Genomic DNA, 15,443 nt, shown 5'->3' with positions numbered 1-15,443 from the left:
TATTTCAACTAGATGTGTACATATCTAATGCTGGTATAACATACGTACAATCAGTCAATACCTGTTCTGTAATATGTTGCAAGCACATTATTATGAAGTACAAATATTTGCACTTTTGGTTATATTGAATTAACAAACGCAGACAAATAGCAAATGCTTTTGATGTGATTTTTTAAAGTCTATGTATGTTTTTATCAATTTATATCTATTTAAAAAGAAGCCAGTAACATTATAAAGCTAAAAATGACAGGCAACATGCTTTTTTACCCGTTTTATCCTAATTTTAATACAATACCATCTCCTGCTTTCATTCATTTTCGTCCCTTTTTTGTTGCATTCAAGTGCAATTTACCATACATATATCCTATTTGTGTACTGTACAGTTCGTTCTATGAAAATATTTTTTCTGCTTATATGCAGATTTACACTAAGAGCCAATACTTTCACGAGTAGCAATACCGCTTCTAATTCCTGCAGGCGCCCATTGGTCATGACGGATAAAACCACGCCTCCTTAATGGCGGGGCGGTACTCCAGTCAGACTTGAAGAGCTAATTTTGGTGTCGAATTGGCATTTCACAAGCGCGTGAGTTTTCCTTGGAAACTAATTTGTCAAAATGGATTGTTAAAGAGCAAAGCATCGATGAAATATTTTATTTGCTAATCTGAAATCCTTAATGGCTTTAGATAACTAGCTTACATTGCAGGCATAGGACTTCAGTGCCTGGTAATTTGTTGTCGAGGTGTTCATATTTTATTAGAGACATTAGGAGATTAATGACAAGTGTATTTTTTGACAGCGACAAGTGTTATTCGATTAAGGACTTTATTTACAAAATAAGAGATTTATAAATTGTTTGACAATCCATGTGAAAACTCACCTTGCTATTTATCAATATACCTTCTAATACTCGTTTGAATATAGTTCGTTTAGTGGACTTGATTGATTTAAAAAAAACTCTGTTAATTCGGAAATGCATCATTTAATTGGTCGATAATACATTTTGAGGCATTTTTTTAGGAATTTCATAAATCACAGGACACTTTCGGACAGTCATTATTATTGGTGGAACAATTTTAACTTCAAAATGATTGAACGCGGTTTTTGTGCAGACGACATGGGCGGGTTGATTAACACAAACGCGCAACAAATGTCGGGATTTCAGAATCCCTACAGCGGAAGTGGGCATTTCAGCCAAATGTATCCTTCCAGCCAGCGCCCTTCGTTCGCAATCCAAGAGCTTCTGGGCTTGAGCAACCCAACATGCAGACAGAATGTGAGCCCCGATATTCTAGAATCACAGGCCGCAATGTCGTCTGGTAACTTCATGTACTTTTCGCGGGACCTGCCCATGTACAATCCATGCGCCGGAAACTACAACCCATCAACAGCACCGGCTCCTGTACACCAAGAACCAATGGGTCAAGCTTACGTCAACGTTTCTAACGTCAGAGATTCTCTACCGCCGCCGTCGCACCAATCAAACTCAACCTCGCCTTTTTGTCCATGGCGCGTCCCTGAGAGTCTGACGCAGACGACAATGCCGAACCAGCACATGCACGTCATGCCGCCCATGATGTCACGGACGGCGGACGGACCCATGTACAACTATAAAATGTCACCAAATGCCGACCACAATGGTACGTAGACGTATTACTAGTTGTTCTTAACGACGTCAACGGGTTATACATGAGCATTCGTGTGCTGGATCTGTTATGTCGTACGTCATATTGTACAGACATGATGAAACCCATCTTCGGAACCCCACATGCGACAAACTCCGTTCGGATTGGGTCAATCGTGGGTATACAAAGATGGGTGAAACACTGGTTAGAGCAAACCCTGGTCCTCAGACATGATATCCATGTATACTTAGTCTAGTTCTGGCACACGGACGAACTTTTTCAAGAGTTAGTCAGGCGTAATGCAAAAGGGATGGAGACTCGAACTTGTGAGTATATACTCTTGTGGTTGCCTGCTCAAAAGTTAAGTGCCTTTTATAGTGATCATCTTACATAATATCAAAAACTACTATCGCACACACAAGGTCGCTGTCTTAACAGAGTGTATCCTTATCTTTAAGTGTATATATTTTTAACATTTTTTCAGAAATAAAACATCGATTATAATTTATAAATTATGGATGTAATCTAACAGTTAACCGGTAAATGTGATTGGCAGAAATCTTGATCTTCATCTTGTTTATTTGGCTACGAAGGCCACATATAGCAACACAGTACGGACTGTTTGGTGCTCAGTATATGTCCAACAATGAGAAAACCGTGCATCTAATATATTTCCGCTCATTTTCCTTCGTGTTCGGAGGGGCCTCCTTAGAAAATAGTGTGTGTGTTTTGGGTATCTGCTGTTTTGCAACTGCATTGAGCTTTTTAAATCTATTAAACAATGGACGAACACTTTAAATCCATTTTTTTCAAACTTAAATGTATATTTTGTTTTCAAGTTGCATGTTCATTACAAAGAACTCGGTGAATGACAGCATGCCAACATGATTGGATGAGAAAAAATGTAACTTATGTAGCTTAATGTCACTTAATGTAACTTAATTAACCAAGATGGAAGTAGGGCCAGCACCGAGTGACCATGTCTAATTTTTCCATTAAAGACTGAATAAAAATGTATAATATATACATACAGTATTGTATTATAATAATATAGCATATAAAATGTGATCATCTCTTATTTTTTCCCATCTTCAAAATATTAGATAACGGTAATAAAAGGTCTGGATAAAAATGTATAATATATACAAACAATATTGTATTGTGCTATTAAAGTAATATAAAACATAATTTTTTTTACACCTTTATGCTGTTAGTGGAAGAGCTTGCAACAATTTAAAGATACACTCTTGCTCCCAAATAAGATTTACCAAAATTAATACAAATGTTTTAATATACCAAAAAGGATGAATAAATGTCGAAAACAATGGTTCTTTTGAAGAACACCGAGTTTAATATGAAAAAGGTGCAGAAAACACGATATTTCTACCTTATGAGACGATAGTAGATTACAGTAAATCTTTTAGCACTCACCAATTATTTAATATTTTTAGATTTTCAGCTTTTAAATATAAGGCCACAATCGTGTTATCAGTAACAATATTTTCCATAAATGCATTATTTAGTAGGTAGTAAAAGGCTTATCACTAAAATTCATGTTTGTTATACATGTGTATGTATTGATTTTGAAACTGAGTGTCGCCTTAAGTATATCGAAAAAGAAAATAATAACTTAATTATGCAGTAACATTAAGAAGTTTAAAGAATTACATTTGACATGAATGCTTTTATAATTATTATGCAGTTCCCGACTATATAAAGATATAGATTTATACTTTTCCCGACATTTTAAAGATATAGAATATGAATCCTTTTTTTAATTATTAATAATGATGCAGTTTCATTCAGCGGAAGCCGGAAGTTTTTTTTTTGTTTAACACTTCTTTTATGGGACATTTCAAAACCACTCATTAAACAAAATAATTTATTAATAATATATTCTGAATAAATTATTACTAAGCTTGTCCAATGACGTTTGCGCAACAGTCTGTTTGTAGACCTTTGTAGAAAAGAAAACGCAGAAGATATATTCAACATAGAGAATTTATTACTAGCATTCATTTTGATTGGATGTGTTTACAAAAAAAGAAGACAAAACGTTCTTGAACGTGTATTTATCAATTATTTAAAAAAAAATCAATAAATCAAGCCTGACATTTCTGATGACTAAACCGACAAAAAATGCCAAGTTAAATTGCCAAAATCAGATGCACGTGGTAGAGAAAAACTTGACCAAGGGTCAATCCAACCCTAACCTTTCAGTAACATCAATGGGCGGCGTGATAAAATACACAAACATCCATTCATTAATCTAATCTCAAAATATAAACTGTTTTCATAGTAAATCTATAAGGTTCAGGAGAAATATTGGGTTGCATTTTTATCCGAGATCAGACACATCATAGGAAATGACCACACAGTAGAGTAAACCTGCCTCGCCTATGGCTTATCAGCCTCAAGTCAGTTGGACCGCCGGTTATGTAAACGGGGCATTGAGCGTAAATTTGGAGCTGACCGGCCGTAGTTGTAAAATAAACAGAACATATACAACTCTACAAGATTGAAATACGATCAAAACTGGTCACTGTACGTGGGAAAAAATATCAGAGCCCCCGTATAAAAGCGTATAAATCAGAACAAACGTTCCTTAATGCTATAAAAATAAAATGTCCAGCTTGCATGCAAGTCTTAAACTGCTCACATGCACAGCATGTCCTATCAGTCTGGTTTAAATATCTGTCTAGTATTGTCCCTTGGAAAGCTCTGTTATCGTAGGGTTATTCAACATCGTAATTTGATTATTCTTTGCTTTCGAGGGTACATTTTGCCCTCATGTAATGAATTTAAGAAAACTTTCAGCGTATTAGTACATACTCATGGTAAATCATATTTTTATTTTAATAATATTTTTATTGTTCTTGTCTGTTAAGAGAAAATATAACATACACTTTACACATATACGAATACAAATTAAAGAACAACTGGATAGGGCTACAAGTTATTACAGCATTAATTTAAGTCTATCCTTATAAATAATATAAGAATGATGTCACGAGAGGCAACATAAGACAATCTTGTTCAAGTATTTGGACATTGGGGCTGTCTTATCAACGAGCGACCACTAACTATCGTTCAAGATCAGATCAAGACTTTCAGTTCAACATTCCGTGAGTGTCATAAATCAAAAAGAAAGTTTTACTTGCAACATCAAATTAATTTTGCCTAAGTTGAAAAATTAAGCTCTTATAGTTTCGAAGGTGATTTTACTATACTTTGCTATACTCCGAAATATTCATTCCAAAAATCGGCCGTACGATATACCCGTTGATAGCATGGCCTTTTCGTCCCTGTAGTTTAAACATAATTATGTGTTCAATAGACTATTCAATGAAATGCACAATATACAAATAAATAATAAATAGTATGTGTCTGAACGTTTTGGAAGATAGGCATTTTAATGCTTATGTATACCAGATGAAGGTTTACTTGTTCTGGGTTGGTATTCAATGTTGTTTTTAATTGGATCGTAGAACGATATAGCTAATCGGATTAATTGTTATTAATAACTAATAAATAGAAGTAAATGAAGTCAAATGATGCATGGCGATAAGATCAACTTAAGTTTAATATTGAATACCACCCCTTAATTACAAAGAAGTTCGGTAATATAGCATTGTCCGTTTGTTGTCTTGTTATTTTAGTGATTGAATAATAGTTTATTCCTTAGGGTTGAAAGTGAAGTACAAGAAAAAGGATGATCTCGTGTTTAGCCGGTTACGAATGATACGACAGGACCATTGACAATTTCAAATGAAACCAAAATGACTAAATAATGTTCAAACTTACATGTGTATGTCATTTCACTTAATCTCCTTTATCTAAATAAATATTTACCAATGGTTTAAATATCTACAAATAGTGCCGATATTGGCGGCTAGGAAATGAGAAATTTGGGTATCCTCGGATTACGTCGATAAGGATAGAGACAATTGTCGGAACGAACGCGGTTCCTTTGGCACCGGCAGATTAGGATGAGCATCTTTTGTAAATGTTTATTTATGTTCTTCCATGTCTACCAATTAGGCTTTTTCACGGGAACCGATATTTAAGAGTATTTATTTTTCGTCTACGTTTCTTGCCAGGATTAACTCATCCAGTGTCGTATCGAAATGTTTTTAGCATTTGAAAGCTCGTCCGATTGTTATTTCTAAATCTCTAGGCAGACAAACAGTCACTGCCAGAAAAACAAACTCCTAAAGTCAGAATTCTTTTCATAAATTGCAACACTGCACCATGAATTTGCCAAGAACCAACGGACACATTAAATTGTCATATTTAATACGTCAGCATTTCATTAAAAATAATTATTACGAATAAGTATGGGAAACATTTTGACATCTATGTAGTACTAGATTTCATTTCCATTCTGTCAAAAAAAATCCATTTTACGCGCTCCAAGATTTTCAATTACTTTCAAATCACCCCAACCACCTAAAGCTAGAAATACCAAAGTCGACAACTATTCAGTAAAATGCACGTTCCGCTCTAGATTTAATTAAGAACTACTCCATTTTCTCAGCAAGCAGCCTTATTAGGCCGACAGATATGATCATTAGCGTGTTCCTGGCAATGTATTGTTATTTTACAAAATTTCTTTCAGTTTCAGTATTAGCAATTGACCGTAACACCGGGTATGGTGCTCTACTTAAAGCATCCCCCGTAGTCGTCTCGGACACATGTCGAGGGGCCTTAAAGGGTCTTTAAGGGTCATCCTGGGCCCTGGAATGAAGCCAGAGCCCACTGTCACCCAGGGCTACGACCCGTTTTCATCGCTCAGCAAGATCGCTATTATGAACGCAAACTTGGCTTTCATAGCGTGTTAAGTAGTCCTTTATGGTATGAGAGCCCTTAAAATTGACCCATAGTGCTAATTCTGCAGAGATTTTACGCATTTTTGTGCAAAAAATCAACGCCGCGATGATTTTCGTGGCTACCCCCAGTGCTTTACAGCACAAGTCGCGGCCCCTTTTCCAAAGAGAGAGAGTTTAGGACAATACTTGACATTTGTGACTGTCTGTCGAAGTCAGTTAGTCGGTAAGAACCTGTGCAAATTTGCTCAGATGTTACAACTACAAGTATTTAATGGGCGGTGTGCTTTGATGAACGTGTATAAAGACCGCCTTAAGAATGTTACTCTTGTTAGCCAGGTGTTGACTTTTCAGCGAAAAGAAAATTATACTCTTGTAGTTTGTATTCTACCCAAGGTGTAAATCAACTTTTAACTCATTTGAAAGCCTTCTCAAATGTTAAAATCACTTTTGAATTAATAGCTATTTTTGGTATTTGTGTATATTCATCATGCACATACTTTGGTAACTCCTTCTACAATTGGTACCGTATTGAAAACAAAGGAAAAATAATAGTTGAGTATGTCTTATTCAGAACATAAGGCTACACGTTCAAAATATGCCAGGACAGTCTAAAAAGTCCCCAACTTCACCACTTCTACATTTGGCCATTTTACATACTTATTCTGAATCAGAAACTAAAATCCTGTAAATTATACCAAATATTATTGTTATTTATACAAAAATATATATGAGGCATAAAAATGCAACCTATGTATGTTAATGCGGAAGGTTTTAAAACGTAAACACACTTTTGTATGTATATATGTATATATATTTCATGTATTAAATGACTAAGAAAAGCCTCCAATGGAATATGATTTCATTATAACTATACCGACGTATTACTTAATTCAATCATTTTAATCTTTTAGCCCGGTATTTTTAAGTGCTTCTTCTGACATTTTTTCACCAAAAAAAACGTAATTCAATATTATTTTATAATAAGTATTCTTTAATTATATTTAAAATTATGGTTTTATGTCCAAGTATAATCAATATTTCCAGCATTCATCTAGCAAGCGGTTCCTACCGTTTTGACCAAACATATTATTTTGTTTAGTGTAGTATTCTTACACTAAATTCGAAAAAAAATAAATACAAAAATAGGAATAAATTACTGAGGGCGAATGAATTGCTGGATGAAGGAATGATATAAATAAAATAACTGAAAGGAAAAGAAATAAATAAAAAAATAAAGCAAATTAATGAATGAATTGAATGAAAATTGAATGAATTGAATAAATTGAATGAATTGAATGAATTGAATGAATTGAATGAATTGAATGAACTGAATGAATTGAATTAATAGAATTAATTGAATGAATTGAAAGAATTGAACGAATTGAAAAAAAAAACAACAACAATAACTTAATTTTACAAACAGACAAAATGAGTCCAATGTTCAATATGGAATGGTTTTTGGATCGAAGACGCTAGCGTTCAGTTTGATAACTTGCAAATATGGAAGTTTCGGAAGCCTTGATCCCGGGGAGAGTTTATCACAGGTTATTTACAGTGGGCGTCGAAACCCAGCAGGCCCGTGTTTAAATCTCGCAAAATCTCACTGGCCCCTCTCTGGTTTCTGCAAGTTTTACGTGCCATAATTTGTCATATTTGTCAGATTTTTAGTGTCACCAGTAGATGTATTTATCAGTTTAGCTATCCCTGTGTTACGGAAGAGGGCGTTTTGAGCCCAGACTGAATAAGGGTTTAATAAAGTGAGAAGAAATGGTAACTGACATTCCTGGGAACATCAGAACCCATGGGTTTCCGCGGTTGTCTGGCAATTGCGTGGAACAGGTCCCTAAACGCGGGGAAGCAGATTTGACAACTTTAGACAACGCAACAATTATCGTAAAAATTGAATTATGCAAAATGTTTCCGCTCTTATACCCGCACATATTCTTTTTTTTGCACTGTAGCTATCACAATAATCTATTTTTTTCATTTTTTAAAGATGAATCAGGGCCATTCTGTTTCAAAGCATCAACTTGAAAGACCTAATCATGTTTTTACCATTTATTGAATGACGAATATGTTATTGCAAAATTACGCTTGAAACCTTTACTGAAATCTTCTTGAATATGTATTGATTATTTTACTAAGACGGTGTAAATCGTACTTCTAATTCCGTCACAGAAATGTAAAATGTTTGTATTGTAATACAGTTTGTGCTGCTGCTTTCTTTTTTTCCATGTCTGTAGCATTCAAAAACATAGTACGTTGATATGATTTTCTTTTAAATATTACTTCGCCTTTCATTAAGAACTTTTATTTGTTTTAAATACCTTAAACCATTTCATATAAGAAACTTACTTCAAATAGTTAGAAAATTAAATTATTCCGTACCTTTTTCGACTTGAATGTAAAATTTAATTTATTCTAAGTATATTTCTGTTAAATCTGTTTGAAAATAAAATAAACATTATTTTTCAGCCACGTATAGTCATTTTCCGTATTAATAAAGACATGTAGATTGAACTTGTTTTGGTAGTTTTGTCTGCTTTTCTTTCCTGCATTGCAAAACGTTATTCAAAATAAAAGTTACAAGTTGACAGCAGCGAGCATATAAAATCGTCCATACACACAGACGTTTGAAGGATTTTCGTCCAATTTCTTTCTGGAATGAAATCATAGTTTAAACACAATATAAAGGGTAATAGTTTTTCTTTACACATATTTTGCTTAAGGTTGGATACCTTCTTGTTATCAAAATATAATTGAAAAAGAAGATTGGAATAAGACAACGCCGGAAAACTAATTCCGTATTTTTTAAAGTTAAATAAATTCATGATTTGCCAAACTTCTGTTCTTAAATAGATGCTTCAAAAATATTTTGACTAAAATCATGAAAATAAGATCTCACAGCCTTTGGGCCGAATAAATAAAATTAATGGTTCGGTTAGGATTACATCATTTTTTTAAAAAACAGGTAGGGTAGGTAGTTTTTTTATGAGACTTTATATAAAAACGTTATTGTCATAATTGGAAAATGGTGTTAAAGTAATACTTCGTATAAAGCTTTAAAAGGTTTTAAACTTAATATTAAGACAAACACTGTTTTCTACCAACTTCCGCCTAGAAATTCGTTAGGGTCGGCACCTATTTCTATGGTAGGATTGGGTAACTCGAACCAAATGATTTCTTTTAGGCCTTGAAAATATCAGAGTTCGGTTTTAATCTCCGTTTTAGTTAGAACACAGGCTTTCTTGAATCGAGATCACTTCAAAACAGAAATTCATGTAATTTATAATATTGCTCCAAATCACAAGATCGTTCCCATCTATAACGACGTATAAAGAAAAAGGAATTTTGCCCTTCATTTACAATTTCTACAAATCTGCTTTGTATGTTTCTCATTTTGAAAAGCCTCACGCGCTCCAAGAAAACATGGTTTTAATTATTCAACTGTCGTGTCAATTTTCCGTCTGGATTATTAGAGCCCTCACAACGCGATTAATATCAAAATTGGGCTCTTCTTAAACCATTTAAGCCCTTGATAAGCCCTATGCGTTAACATAAGAATACTTTTTTCCCAATGTCTTTAAAACTCCGCAATCCTCCGTTGATATCTCAAGCAGTTTTGTCTGGACACCAAATGGGCTCCGAAAAAATGTTTTCACAATCGAGCCCACGAAGTATCCAAGGATTTGGGCTGTTGACCCTGGGGTCGGCGCCAAATCGTCCATATAGGGTACTCGGTGTTTGAACAGATAATAAAACAACATGGAATGGAAATTTTACTAATTACCACCAATTAGGCTTGGCTATAGGGAAGGTCTTGAACCCACTTTATACAAGTGTATGTGTACACATGTCACTGAAATGCCAATGTTTCAACTGTTCCCTAAGGCTGACACGTCGGCATTTAATATTTTTATAAAATATTAAACAATTATACATACGTTTTTTAATTATAATTACATGTACTCTTTTATAATGAAATACACCATTCCGACTGATTAACTGTACTGCGTTTCCATTAACCCGACCGACCCTATTTTTCCTCCCGACCATACAATTGTTTTTACCGTATTGTGGAATTAATTTCGTAATTTCTTTACAAAAATTGTGGGTTTTTAGTGAAAATGTTAAAATTTACCATTGTATATTTAAATTTTCTACACTAGTGATAAAACCTGATGTAGGTCGGTTTGGTACAGAATTCTGGTTCTCAAAAAGCCTAATGAAACCGGTATAAAGACATGATGAAACACATACAGATTGTGCATTTGTCATTTGTAGATACTTTGCACCACGAGGGTTAATTACTTCATACAAGTTCTCCGTATTATACCATTGTTAAAGTATCCTATTTTGAGAAGTTTTTACATGCAAGTATGAGTTAACTTGGTATGCGCATTTCAGGGTCGCCAGGGCTTCAGGTGTCTCCCTGTGGTCTACAGTCGCCGACCGCAAAATTTGAGGGAGCAGATGGCGGCGTCGGCGGCAAGGGAAAGAACAAGAAGAAACGGCGCCGACACAGGTGAGTTATAGGGGAAAACAAACCTGAACTAGAAATATTATATATTAGGGCTATGTTCTGTGTATGAGTTTGTACGTTTATCATGTATATAGTTGTGAGTATGATGCATGTGTGCACACATGTTTTGGTAAATATGTATATGATGTATTTTGATATATTTGTGTATGATGTATGCGAATGCGCTGAGTTTGCGGTATATATATACGTATGATGGACGCGCGTTTTTTTTCCGCTGTATGTGTGTGATTAATGTATGTGCACCTTTTTCGGTATAATATTATTTTTCAAGTATGATGTATATGTGTGTATGATCTATTCGTGTGCAGGTCTTTCGGTATATCTATGTATGCGTGCGCACTTTCATGCACATATAATGTATCATGTTTGTGTACAGTTTCTTTTCGTTTAAGATGTGATGACGCGGATATTCGGTATACATATGTGTATATGATGTATGTTCGTGGTTTTCCGGTGTACGTGTGTAAGTGTAATGTACGTGTCAGTTAGATATATGTATATGCACACGTCTATAATACGGAGTGTTGGTCATTTCAGGACGATCTTCACGGCGTACCAGCAGGACGAGCTAGAGAAGGCGTTCAAGGACGCCCACTACCCGGACCTGTACGCCCGAGAGGTGCTTGCTCTCAAAATAGACCTCCCCGAGGACAGAATTCAGGTACGATCAGGGAAAATAATATGGTTTCGTTGTTGTTTGAATCATTATGTTATAAACGGGTAATGAAATAGTAAAGAAAAGCATTGGCCGTTTTAAAAGGTCAACACAGTCAGTTTGACATGGAATGTTTTGACCTACCGAATCTATCTCAACAGAATCTACATACGTATCATTAAATGCTTTGCTTATTAATTCTGCAACGGTGTCTGTCAAAAATATTTATACAGAGCGATAACCATTTTCAAATAAATGCATGATTTCTGACGGAAATTACTCTTGAATTTCAAACATAATACAAGATGTTTATTTGACTTGATTAGACCGTTGATAACTATCATTTGCACTTAGATTGAAATATTTAGTTTCATATTTGATTCGTACCTAATCCTATACGAACTCCGTAATTTCTGGGCAGAGAAATATTATCTTGTTAAGAACACATGACGCTTTCCGACTGCGCAGATAGTGACAGAAAAATGACGGCGTTCGCTGCTTTATCTTAATCATTTATTTAGGAAACCAGCAGGAAAATGGCTGACATTGTGTCTATGGTAGGAAATAAGCGATTTCGGTTTTAATGATTTGATATGAAATTGACAGCTACATGCGTTTTGCTTGTAAAAACTGTTTTTCCTAACTGTAAATCTGGCTTTAAGTAGAGCACTTAGCACTTAATGCCTCCTAATTGTGCCTACCTACAATACTGATTTTCTTTCTGATTTTGATGTTGTTCTTATTGACGTCGGGTCTCAACTGCACAACGCTAATTTTCATCCGTGTGTGGCAATGTAATGAACGCGACGTCAGACACTCAGTTAGGCGTTCGCCAAAGTTTTTGGACAGTGGCGTGATGCATATCGGTGCGTGCTAAAACAGTTTTATTTTGTGTTAGCTATTCAACCATTTCCAACATGTGTTTCTGCTGCCAGAAGTAATATAATTTGTTTCGCCGTTCTTCTTCAGGTGTGGTTCCAGAACCGGCGTGCCAAATGGCGAAAGACGGAGAAGACTTGGGGGAAGAGTAGCATCATGGCGGAATACGGACTGTACGGCGCCATGGTCCGCCATGCACTTCCGCTTCCAGACTCCATCGTGAAGAGCGCAGATAGAGGCATCGACCAGTCGTCCGCGCCGTGGCTGCTAGGTATGAGTTACTGAGGTCGTGGCGTCCACACCTCCCACACGTGGTACTATGTATAGTGCACGCTCTTTTAACATCTCTTTCTTTTGGATTTCAATGATGGGTATTAAAAAATATCTTTTCGTATGATGAGAAAAACAATTTCACGCTCAGCCCACGACCGGTACAATATCGATTCCAATAAAGTTTTTAAAAATGTATTCAACTAATGTGGCAATGATGCACTATTATAAAATAATTGAAGACATGTACGTCGCAGCAGCGTTCATAGGGTCTAATGGTTGGCTATCCGTTCTCCATTGATTGTCATATTTTTTATATACTTTAAACTATTTATTAATTTCAGGAATGCATAAAAAATCGTTAGAAGCAGCTAGCAAAATGAAGGAAGAAGAAGAAACGGAAGATGATGAAGAAGACAGAAAACGTGAGCCGGACGGTGACGTCAAAACTGAGAGCATTGCAGCACTGCGCGCACGTGCACAACAACACAGCTCGAAAATGCTTCAGGTGCTAGAAAAGGGAGATAATACTGGAAAAGGAAAGAATAACTCTATTAATAATTATAATGGGTCATATTTGTCACACAATGGCCCAGAGCGATACGATCATGGACTATCTAATTAGATTTCTTTATTTTATTTATAAAGTAATTGTGAACTACCGTTAGTTTAAATACGTATCAATATACTGTGTTTGATGTCGGAATAAAGTCAAAACAAGGATCATTAAAAAACAACCTTGTATGTACATGGCAATCTTGCGGACGAAGATTTGAAAATATTGCGAAAACAAGTTGTGTTTATTCATTTTTGTGCAATATATTGATATTATCTGAACATGTGCTCATATAAAACTTCATTAGATATTGAGAATACATATATCAGGCATACATTTTGTTGTTGTCACGAAACTGTTTAGTGCCGTTTTATTATCTTTTTTGATGCCCGTAGAAAACCTAAAGTTCTACTGCGGTGGGAAATATTTGTAAACTGTATATTTAACTTTTGTTATGTATTGTCATGTAAATCCCGTGAGTAAACATTGAATTTATATTAAAATGTACCAAAAACAATGTGTTCGTATTTTAAGCTTACAAGACATAGTCAAAGGCTGATAGGCATTATTATATTACCTATTGCAAGGGGCTTCTTTCAAACCAATGCATAACAAACGTTTGTAAAACCTTTTAAGTTAAGTGAAAAAGAATGTCTTCATAACTTGACGTGACATGATTTATCAATCCGTGCAAGAGTAGTAAATATTGTAAATGAAAACCAATAGCAAAAGTAGTAGTGGTGGACGGCGATAGTCGATTAATAGTCGTCGCTGGCTTAAAGTCACCGATCGGCGACGACGTTTTGCCGATATCGGTTAATCGAATAAACTTTAGTGTTTGGTTTTGATTGTCTTGTTGACAATTGGACATAAATGTGCTTGTTATCTGTTGTAAAAGTTACAAACTGCATCAATATTTTATTAACAAGATGCAAAATAACACAAAACCTATCCTTTTTAATTTTCTGAAAATTATCGATTACTAGTAATCCGATAAACAAGTCTGTCCGATTAATCGATTATGAAAATTCAGCCGATTGTCCATTGCTACTAAGCAAAACCATTCAAATGGAATTAAAATTCAGCGTTACATAAGACAACATATGCAGCCTTACCTTAGGGTCAATGGTACTAAAATAGAAAAAAACACGTGTTATGACATATTACATGGTGCACAGCCGAAATATATATAAAAAATAGAAACTATAATTCCGCTCAATGACTTTAGCTATACTGATGTATAGTGATGGAATTTGGAGTAGAGTACACAGATATATTCATTGAGATCGATTGTTTATTTGCTACGATTAAGGTCAAGATCGTGGTTAGTATAAACATTGAAGAACGGTTTCAACTTAATGAATGCAGTTAGAAATGATAGGAAGCAAATGCTACTTAGCATGTGGCAATCTGGTGTGGAGAAGTTCCCACCAGGTAGGAACTGCATACTCTATGTCTATACTCTATTTAGACAATTCGAGATTTTCTGACTTTGTTAAAGTGCAGTAATTCATAGTTATTTATGCTAGATAGTTGGTAGGAGTGACCCCTCTGAAGAAAAAAAATATTTTAGGTTATTTTAGGTTAAATGTCACTAAATTTTGTAAAGGTCAAAATTCAGCTCATTCCCACCAAATCACTGTGGTTAATGCTAGGATTAACATAACATTTCTGTGGTATATATTGGGATCGCAGATCCTCGTAGAAATCACAAACAAGTAGAAAGTGGTATTCATTTTCAATACGTTCAAAGTGGCATACTTTGTAAAATCTTCGTTCCCTTGGGATATCAGTATAACGACCCTTTTCATTTTCTAAATCGTGAGAACTAGTTCTAAAAGATACATATATAAATATAAATCTTCTGATATTTAAAACATCTAAATATTTTTCGTATCCAAATGATGACTTCAACCCGAAATATGAGCATAATTTTCTACTATTACTAACTTTACTATGCCAATCTTGTTTAAACATGTCATATAATCTATATGTAAACGACATAATTAAAAATATTTCCGAACAAACGTTTTGGTTGTCCCAAATGTAACCAAATCCTATTGATTGTAGACATACACGTAATTTT

General features: G+C 34.9%; 1 protein-coding gene across 1 annotated transcript; it reads left to right on the top strand.

The window, feature by feature from the left end:
- The first annotated feature begins 1,087 nt into the window (after positions 1–1,087).
- LOC128208476 (transcription factor LBX1-like) lies at positions 1,088–13,426 on the top strand. The gene is made up of 5 exons (XM_052912041.1): positions 1,088–1,640; positions 10,862–10,979; positions 11,535–11,658; positions 12,622–12,802; positions 13,146–13,426. Exons 1-5 carry the CDS (start codon positions 1,088–1,090, stop codon positions 13,424–13,426), a joined length of 1,257 nt encoding a protein of 418 aa, XP_052768001.1.
- Positions 13,427–15,443: the final 2,017 nt, after the last annotated feature.

Source organism: Mya arenaria, chromosome 11 (assembly GCF_026914265.1).
Source record: "Mya arenaria isolate MELC-2E11 chromosome 11, ASM2691426v1".
Lineage (NCBI taxonomy): Eukaryota > Metazoa > Mollusca > Bivalvia > Myida > Myidae > Mya > Mya arenaria.
The sequence above is the reverse complement of the archived record's forward strand: the minus strand, read 5'-3'. Positions and strand labels throughout refer to the sequence as shown.